General features: G+C 38.1%; 1 protein-coding gene across 1 annotated transcript; it reads right to left on the bottom strand.

Annotated features, from left to right (window-relative positions):
• Positions 1-5,752: 5,752 nt before the first annotated feature.
• LOC110309572 (olfactory receptor 11G2-like) lies at positions 5,753-10,065 on the bottom strand. The gene is made up of 2 exons (XM_021182307.1): positions 10,049-10,065; positions 5,753-6,737 (listed from the first exon to the last, which is right to left on the bottom strand). Exon 2 carries the CDS (start codon positions 6,686-6,688, stop codon positions 5,753-5,755), a length of 936 nt encoding a protein of 311 aa, XP_021037966.1. The 5' UTR covers positions 6,689-6,737; positions 10,049-10,065.
• Between the last annotated feature and the right edge of the window lie 446 nt (positions 10,066-10,511).

Here is a 10,511-nt window from a genome sequence, read left to right as displayed (position 1 = left end):
TGCTATCCTAGGTTTTTTGTTATTCCAGATGAATTTGCAGATTGCTCTTTCTAATTCGTTGAAGAATTGAGTTGGAATTTTGATGGGGATTGCAGTGAATCTGTAGATTGCTTTTGGCAAGATAGCCATTTTCACTATATTGATCCTGCCAATCCATGAGCATGGGAGATCTTTCCATCTTCTGAGATCTTCTTTAATTTTTTATTCAGAGACTTGAAGTTCTTATCATACAGATCTTTAACTTCCTTAGTTAGTTTCACACCAAGGTATTTTATATTATTTGTGACTATTGTGAAGGTTTTTTTGTTTCCCTAATTTCTTTCTCATCCTGTTTATCCTTTGTGTAGAGAAAGACCATTAATTTGAGTTAATTTTTTATCTAGCTACTGCACTGAAGCTGTTTATTAGATTTAGGAGTTCTCTGGTGGGATTTTTAGGGTCACTTATATATACTATTGTATCATCTGCAAATAGTGATATTTTGACTTCTTCCTTTCCAATTTGAATCCCCTAGACCTCCTTTTGTTTTAAAATTGCTCTGGCTAGGACTTCAAGTATTATATTGAATAGGTAGGGAGAAAGTGGGCAGCCTTGTCTAGTCCCTTATTTTAGTGGGATTTCTTCCAGCTTCTCACCATTTACATTGATGTTGGCTACTGGTTTTCTTTAGATTGCTTTTATTATGTTTAGGTATGGGCCTTGAATTCCTGATCTTTCCAAGATATTTATCATGAATGCATGTTGGATTTTGTCAAAAGGTTTCTCAGCATCCAATGAGATGATCATGTGGTTTTTGTCTTTGAGTTTGTTCATATTGTGGATTATGTTGATGGATTTTCGTATATTAAACAATCCCTGCATCAGTGGGGTGAAGCCTACTTGGTCATGATGGATGACCGTTTTGATGTATTCTTGGATTTGCGAGGATCTTATTGAGTATTTTTGCATCGATATTCATAAGGGAATTTGGTCTGAAGTTCTCTATCTTTGTTAGGTCTTCATGTGGTTCAGGTATCGGAGTAATTGTTGCTTTTTTAATGAAGTGGGTAGAGTACCTTCTCTTTCAAATTTGTGGAATAGTTTGAGAAGAACTGATATTAGGTCTTCTTTGAAGGTCTGATAGAACTCTGCACTAAACCCATCTGCTCCTGGGCTTTTTTTTTTTTTTTTGGTTGCGAGACTATTAATGACTGCTTCTATTTCTTTAGGGATTATAGGACTGTTTAGGTCATTTATCTGATCCTGATTAAACTTTGGTACCTGGTATCTGTCTAGAAATTTGTGCATTTCATTCAGGTTTTCCAGTTTTCTTGAGTATAGCCTTTTGTATTAGGATCTGATTTTTTTTTTTTTTTGATATCTCAGGATCTGTCGTTATGTCTCCCTTTTCATTGATTTTGTTAATTAGGATGCTGTCCCTGTGCCCTCTAGTGAGTCTGGCTAAGGGCTTATCTATGTTGTTGATTTTCTGGAAGAACCAGAACCTGGTTTGTTTGATTCTTTTAATAGTTCTTTTTGCTTCAGCTTTGTTGATTTCGCCCCTGAGTTTGATTATTTCCTGCAGTCTTCTCCTCTTTTGTGAATTTGCTTCCTTTTATTCTTGAGCTTTTACATGTTTTGTCAAGCTGCTAGTGTATGCTCCCTCCAGTTTCCTTTTGTAGGCACTCAGAGCTATGAGTTTTCCTCTTAGAAATGCTTTCATTGTGTCCCATAACTTTGGGTATGTTGTGGCTTCATTTTCATTAAACCCTAAAAAGTCTTTAATTTCTTTCTTTCTTTTTTCCTTGACCAAGGTATCGTTGAGGAGAGTGTTGTTCAGTTTCCACGTGAATGTTGGCTTTCCATTATTTATGTTGTTATTGAAGATCAGCCTTAGTCCATGGTGATCAGATAGGATGCATGGGACAATTTCAATATTTTGTATTTGTTGAGACCTGTTTTGTGACCTATTATATGGTCAATTTTGGAGAAAGTACCATGAGGTGCTGAGAAGAAGGTATATTCTTTTGTTTTAGGCAAAAAATGTTCTGTATATATCTGTTAAATCCATTTGTTTCATAACTTCTCTGAGTTTCTGTTTCCAGGGTCTGTTCAATGATGAAAGTGGGTTATTGAAGTCTCCCACTATTATTGTGTGAGGTGCAATGTGTGCTTTGAGCTTTACTAAAGTTTCCTTAATGAATGTGGTTCCCCTTGCATTTGGAGCATAGATATTCAGAATTGACAGTTCCTCTTGCTAGATTTTACCTTTGATGAGTATGAAGTGCCCCTCTTTGTCTTTTTTTGATAACTTTGGGTTGGAAGTTGATTTTATTGGATATTAGAATGGCTACTCCAGCTTGTTTCTTCAAACTGTTTGCTTGGAAAATTGTTTTCCAGCCTTTCACTCTGAGGCAGTGTCTCTTTTTCCCTGAGCTGTGTAAGCAGGAAAATGTTGGGTCCTGTTTGTGTAGCCAGTCTGCTAGTCTATGTCTTTTTATTTGGGATTTGAATTTATTGATTTTAAGAGGTATTAAGGAAAAGTGATTGTTGCTTCCTGTTATTTTTGTTATTAGAGTTGAGGTTCTGTTCTTGCGGCTGTCTTCTTTTAGGTTTGTTGAAGGATTACTTTCTTGCTTTTTCTAGGTTGTATTTTCCGTCTTTCTATTGGTTTTTTTCCTTTATTATCCTTTGAATGTCTTGATTTGTGGAAAGATATTTTGTGAATTTGGTTTTGTCATGGAATACTTTGGTCTTTCCATATATGGTAATTGAGAGTTTTGCTGGGTATGGTAGCCTAGGCTGGTATTTGTATTCTCTTAGTGTCTGTATAACATCTGTCCAGGATCTTCTGGTTTTCATAGTCTCTGGTGAGAAGTTTGGAGTAATTCTAATAGGCCTGCCTTTATATGTTTCTTGAGCTTTTCCCTTACTTCTTTTTAATATTCTATCTTTATTTGTTGTTCTGGTTATTATGTGTCGGGAGGAATTTCTTTTCTGGTCCAGTCTATTTGGAGTTCTCTAGGCTTCTTGTATGTTCATGGGCATCTCTTTCTTTAGGTTTGGGAAGTTTTCTTCTATAATTTTGTTGAAGATATTTGCTGGCCCTTTAAGTTGAAAATCTTCATTCTCATCTACTCCTATTATCCATAGGTTTGGTCTTCTCATTGTGTCCTCGATTTCCTGGATGTTTTGAGGTAGGATCTTTTTGCATTTCACATTTTCTTTGATTGTTGTGCCGATGTTTTCTATGACATCTTCTGCACCTGAGATTCTCTCATCCATCTCTTGTATTTTGTTGTTGTTGTTCGCATCTATGGTTCCTGATTTCTTTCCTAGGGTTTCCATCTCCTTAGTTGTCTTCCTTTGTGTTTACTTTATTGTTTCTACTTCCAGTTTTAGATCCTGCATGGTTTTGTTCAATTTCATCACCTGATTGGTAGTGTTTTCTTGTAACTCTCTAAGGGATTTTTGAGTTTCCTCTTTAAAGGCTTCTAGCCCTCTACCTGTGTTTTCCTGTATTTCCCTCTTAACGTCCTCCATCATCATCATAAGAAGTGACTTTAGATCCATGTCTTGCTTTTGTGGTGTGATGGTATATCCAGGACTTGCTACTGTGGGAGAGTTTGGTTCTGATGATGCCAAGTAACCTTGGTTTCTGTTGCTTCTCTTCTTATGCTTGCCTCCTGCCATCTGATTATGTCAAGTGCTTGCTACCCTCAATATATCTCATTGGAGCCTCTCCTTCCTATATTCCCAGTTGATTTAGGACTCCTCAGACTCCAGCTTTCTTTGTGATCCTTTGATTGTGGGCTCCTCTGAACCTGAGATTCTATGTGTGTCAGAGTTTTGGCAGTCAAGCTTTCTATGAGACCCTGAAATACTGGTGTGACTCAGCTCCTGTTTTCCTGGGATCCTGTTTTCCTAAAATCCTGGGTGTGTTACAGAGCCTGTAAGTGGTGTCTCCTTTGAAGACCGTCAAGCTCTCTGGTCTGTTCAAAACCAAGGTAAACCAGAACTGGTCAGAAGGAACCCAAGCCTCTGGTTAGTAAGGGCTCTGGTGTCTTTGTTCCTGCTGTAACAGGCCCATCACAATTGGATTGGAGCAGATGTTGTGTTCCACTCACCAGTGATCCCAAGACTGTGTAGAGAGTCCTCTGGGGACTGTGGGTGTGCCCGCCGATTCCGCACCCAAGGTAACCTGGTGCTGGTGCCAACTGGAAGGGACTTGTGCCCCTGGTCAAGCTGATCTTCTGCTTCTCCACTGCTGTCTCAGGCCCTGCATAATTGGATTTGAACAGATGTTGTGTTTCACACACCAATGATCCTAAGATCACAAGGAGAGTCCTCTAGGGACGGTGTGGGTGTTCACTGACTCTGAGCCCTAGGTTACCCGGTGCTGGTCCTGAGAGACTTGAGGTCCCAGGGGAGGGTGAGTCCTGGTGTGTGCCTCTCAGAGGCAAGGGGGGGGGAGAGGAATGGGATAATAAATTGTGGGAAGGAGGACCTAAAGAGGGACAATGAATGGAATGTAAGTAAATAAAACAATAAAAATTGAAACAAAATAAACAAAGGAAATGTTATTTAATGGCAATGTGTTTGTGTGTCAAGTTGGGAAGTGGTCATTTTTTGTCTACTTGACATAAATTATAGTCACCTAGGATGAGCTTCATTTGTATTGGTCTATAGGTACATCTCTGTAGTATTTTCTTGATAAATGATTAATGAGTGGTATGGGAGGGTCTATCCCACAGTGGGTGGTGGTATTCCTGTACTGGTGGTCCTGGTTTGCAGATGAAAGCAAGTTAAGCAATATTCCTTCATGGTATTTCCTGTTAGTTCTTGCCTCCACTTTCCTGCTTTAAAATCTTGTCTTGGCTCCACAGAATGGTGGATTATAATCTGCATACAAGTAATCCTTCTCTTTCCTAAATTGCCTTTGGTCGTGGGTTTCACTGTAGCAATGGAAAATATATCACAGGCTCGGATCATCATGCTATTCTATTTTGTTTTAGGAAACATGATCTTGCTGTGTATCCAACCTCCATTTAAATTAAGTTTGGGATTATAGAAATATTCTAATATTCATAATTCTACATTTTTATTTAAAATTTAACTTTATTTAATAATTGTACATATGTGTGAGGTACAAGATGACATTCAGTATGAAAGTACATGCATGTAACCTTAACATAATTGTCATTAATATTATTTAAAATATTTATCATATTTATATGTAAAAATCACACAAAATTTCAGTCATTGTGTTTGAAACAGAATTAATGTTAGACAAACACATTTACCTTACTACATTATCAAACACAAATGTTGAGTAACTATTCAACTGCACCAGCTGCAAACACTAACCATATTGCTTCTTCTTATACTTTCTAGTGTCCTGTAAACATTATCCTATTCATTTTGAAAAACTTTCTACACATACATGAGAGCATGCATAATTTGACTTCCCATAAATGATATATTATACTTCACACAATGTTTTCCCATGTTATTCATGTTGCTGTAAATAGCACAATTTAATCATTCTTGTGGTTGAATAATATCCATATATGTATATGTATATACACACACATATATACCTGAATATATATTGAATTCAATATATCCATATATATTAACAAATATTTTAAAATATATATATATATATATGCACATATCATCACACACACACACACATATATATATATATACACATATACATATACATATACATATATACTTAAATGTGATTTATTCACTTAAATTTAAAGTTTTATGTTCTTAAAATCTTCTGCAGGGCATTTTTCATATCTTTGTTCCTCAGACTGTATATCACAGGATTAAGTAATGGAGTACCCACAGAATAAAACAGAGTCACAATCTTCTGCATTCCAGCTTCATGTTCAGATGTTGGGCTCATATACATTATCATCACTGAGCCATAGAAAAGAGAAACCACAGTCACATGTGACCCACAAGTGGAGAAGGCCTTTTTTTGTCCATCTCTTGAAGGAAGTCTGAACACAGTTCTTAGAACTAATATGTAAGATCCCATGATGAAGAGGAAAGGAATAACCAGGAGCAGAGACATTATAATTGTCCAGAAAATCTCCATCAATGGGGCTCTGGAACAGGCAAGGGCCAAAAGAGGGCCTGGGTCACACAGGAAGTGGTCTATAATTCTGGACCCACAGAAGGACATCTGGGAGATGATGATGATGGGTACAGGGAACCAGAGGAAACCAAGCACCCAGCAACTGATGACAAGGGTGTTGCAGAGGTGCCTAGTCATGACAGAAGGATAATGTAGTGGCCTACAGATGGCAAGGTATCGATCAAATGCCATGACTGCCAGGAAAAAGCATTCTGTAGAACCAAAAGAGAAGAAGAAATAGAACTGCAGGAAGCATCCAGAGAAAGAGATGATCTTGTTGTCAGAGAGGAAGTTGGCCAACATGTTGGGGACTGTGGAAGTGACATACCAGATCTCTAGGAATGAGAAGTTGGCCAGCAGGAGGTACATAGGGGTGTGGAGTCTCTGATCACAGTACACAGCACAGATGATGGAAGCGTTGCCCATGAGGATGAGTAGGTAGACTATGAAGAAGATCACAAAGAGGAGGATTTGCCCCTCCCTGGGGCAGGGGAAGCCCAAAAGGATGAAACCAGTGATGGTGCTGGAGTTGCTGGGGTTGCTGAGGGTTTTCATCTGTCTGTGACCTGTGAAAGCACTAGAAATAGTTGAATATTTAGAAATAGTTGAGGGAGTTTAATTTTTGACCTAACAGTAAACAGAATAGTTTACTTATCATCTATTTAATATTTATTGGAGTGTTACAGTTTGCTAGGTACTTTTTTCCAAGCACTGGATATTCAGCAATGAATGGAATATGCTGCATAATCAGCCACTCCCCTTTTTGTCACCCACTGATATAAATAGACTAGGTTGACTATTTCCCCATCAAACACCATTATAAGCATAGATTGATATAATTGGTATATCTAGGAATATTATTTTGTGTGTAATGTAACATATGCATGACTCTTATATCTAGAAATATCTCCTAGTTAAGAAAAATGAATGGAATCTGCTAATGGTTGTACATACCTGCAAGCTCAGCACTTGAAAGTTTGAAGCAGGAGTGTTAGTAGTTCCGGGTCATCATCAACTATATACTACATTTGAGTTTAGCTTGGGCTAGAGGAGATCCTGTTACAGACAAACAAACAATGAAACAAACAAACAAACCCAGAAATGAACAAATGAAAAGAAAAGGAAAAAAGTTCATAAGTACATTTCATTAGTATCCATTAAAGAGTCACCTGGTACATTTGTTCTTAGATGAGTTACTTGATGACTCTTAGTAAAAATGTGAGAGTTTTGGTGTACAGTTGTGGCTCAATTGGAGACTATCCACCTAGCAGTCATCAAGTCCTAACTTGATCCTTAAGATTGCCAAAACCAGAAATGGAATTTTACTGTAACCTAAATTTAATCTGAAATACAGAATAACTGTATTGCAGCATAATCCTTTGGGTCTTTCGTTTTAAGTAGCAAATTCATGTACAAAGCCATCAAAATTTCTAGTAACAATTTATGAATAGCTAGAATTCAAACATAGAGGCGAAGCTAAATTTAATATCAATTATTTGATGGAGTTGATACATGTTTATTAATTGCTGCACTCCTCTCTCAGAAGAACATTAATTTGGGCCTGGGATGCATCTCAGTCGTAGCTGTAATGAGGCTCAATGGTAGAGTACTTGTCCATCGTGTGAGACACTGATGAGGTTGATCTATACCACTAAAATCCCAGAAATACAGTCCCCATCCTCAACCCCCAAACTAGGTGACAAAACAGCACTTAATCCTCTGTCAAGGACACTTACATTACTCAAATAGAACAACCAAGATTCAAAGTTCTTACCCAGTTTGCATTACTATATGAGTTTCCTGGGATTGGATTGGGTAGAGGGGAAAGATATCTGCAGGTAGAGAACTGTCTTCTATGTGTGTGCTGAGATGCACCCTCATCTGTCCATAGCCTCAGATGGCAAAGTATTTACTTCTCATGAGAAAGAACGAAATTCAATTTCCACAAATATCTCATATTTAAAAAAATAAAAATAAAAATATCACTCAGGATATTCATAATTTTAAAAGGTAAAATTGCCCTAATTTTCCTTGCCTTTTGTATATGCTTCAAGAATGAATCTTAGAATTTTTAAGAATATTTTAAATAACTAACAAATTCAAGATATTTAATCACAAAGCTAAGATGACACACTCACATACACATGCACACAAATCATTAAGTGTCTGTACTTGTGTCTGAACTTAGAGAAATAAGAACTCCAATGGCTCATGCTCTAAGAACAAGAATTGATAATTGGGACCTCATGAAACTGGGAAGCTTCTGTAAGGCAAAACACATTGTCAATAAGATAAATGGCAACCTACAGATTGGGAAGAAAAATCTTTACTAACCCTAATAGAGGTCTAATATACAAAATATATAAATAAATCAAGAAGTTAATTACAAAAATTACAAACAACCCAATCAAAAAATGAGGTATAGATCTAAACCGAGATTTCACAACTGAGAAATCTCGATTGGCTGAGAAGTACCTAAAAAAATGTTCAAAGTTCTTAATGATCAGAGAAATGCAAATTATAATGACCCTGAGATTCCACCTTACACCAATCAGAATGGCTAAGATAAAAAACCTTAGGTGACAACACATGTTGGAGAGGATGTGGAGAAAGAGTCACACTCCTCCATTGCTGGTCGGATTGCAAACTGGTACAGCCACTCTGGAAACCAATCTGGCAGTTCCTCAGAAAATTGGAAATAGATCCAACTGAAGGTCCAGATATACCACTCTTGGGAATATACCCAAAAGATGCCCTACCATGCCATAGAGGCCCGTGTTTCACTATGTTCATAGCAGCCTTATTTATTTATTTATATATTTTTTATTTTTGTTATTTTTAATTATGTATAGGGGTGTGTGCCAGCTTGCGGGTCCATGCACATGAGCATGGGCACCCACAGAGGCCAGAGACCATCTCCCCAGCTTTCTCTTTGTGTAGTAATTTTCTTAAAGACCTATCCTGTAAGTTTTTTTTTTTTAGTCTTCTTTTTTTTAAATTTTTAACATTTTTTTTTGCTGTGACAAAAGGATGGACCATCTAGAGACTGGCATATCCAGGGATCCATCCCATAATCAGCTTCCAAACGCTGACATCGTTGCATACACTAGCAAGATTTTGCTGACAGGACCCAGATATTGTGAGACTTGTGAGACTATGCTGGGGCCTAACAAACACAGAAGTGGATGCTCACAGTCAGCTATTGGATGGATCACAGGGCTCCCAATGGAGNAGCTAGAGAAAGTACCCAAGGAGCTAAAGGGATCTGCAACCCTATAGGTGGAACAACATTATGAACTAACCAGTACCCCGGAGCTCTTGACTCTAGCTGCATATGTATCAAAAGATGGCCTAGTCGGCCATCACTGGAAAGAGAGGCCCTTTGGACACGCAAATTTTATATGCCCCAGTACAGGGCAATGCCAGGGCCAAAAAAATGGGAATGGGTGGGTAGGGAAGTTTGGGGGGGAGGGTATGGGGGACTTTTGGGATAGCATTAGAAATGTAATTGAGAAGAATACGTAATAAAAATGTTAAAAATTAAAAAAGCAGACTTATTTATAATAGACAGAAGGTGGAAACAACCCAGATGTTCCATGACTGAAGAATGGATACAGAAAATGTGGTTCATTTACACAATGGAATACTATTCAGCTATTAAGAACGAGGATATCCTGAGTTTTGCAGCAAATTTATGGAACTAGAAAATATCATCCTGAGTGAGGTAACTCAGACCCAAAAGGACATCATGCATGTTATGTACTTACTAATAAGTGGATATTAGCCAAAAACAAAAACAAAAACAAAAAACTACAGAATACTCAAGGTACAGTGCACAGAACTCAAAAAGTTCAACAAGCTGAATTGCCCAAGTGAGGATGCCTCAGTCTCACTTGGGGGAGAAAAGAAAGCTATCACAAGTGGGGAGAGAGCGACAGACCTGGGAAGGAAAGTGGATGGTGGGGGTGTGAGTCGGGGGAAGAGGGAAACCTGATCTGGTATTGGGTGAGGGAAAAGGACTGAAGCCCTGAGTGCTAGCAGAAAGAATGGAAACAAGCAACCTCTGGAGATAGGAGGTTGTGGGAACCCTCCAGAATGTATCAGACTCTGGGAGGTGAGAGACTCTAAGGACTAAAAGGGAGGGACCTTAGATGAAATGCCCAACAGTAGGGAGAAGGAACTTATAGAGCTCACTTTCATTAGGAAGGCAAGGCATCAAGGGAAGGATGGGGTTGCAATCCCACAGTCACAACTCTGACACATAATTATTCCTGTTTGAAAAAATTACAGGAAAATGGAGAGGAGCCCGAGTTAAAGAAGGTTCACTGACAAGTCCAAAGTGGGATCCAGCTCAAGGGGAGGTCCCAAGTCCTGACAC

Source organism: Mus caroli, chromosome 14 (assembly GCF_900094665.2).
Source record: "Mus caroli chromosome 14, CAROLI_EIJ_v1.1, whole genome shotgun sequence".
Lineage (NCBI taxonomy): Eukaryota > Metazoa > Chordata > Mammalia > Rodentia > Muridae > Mus > Mus caroli.
This window is presented reverse-complemented; position numbering and strand designations above follow the sequence as displayed.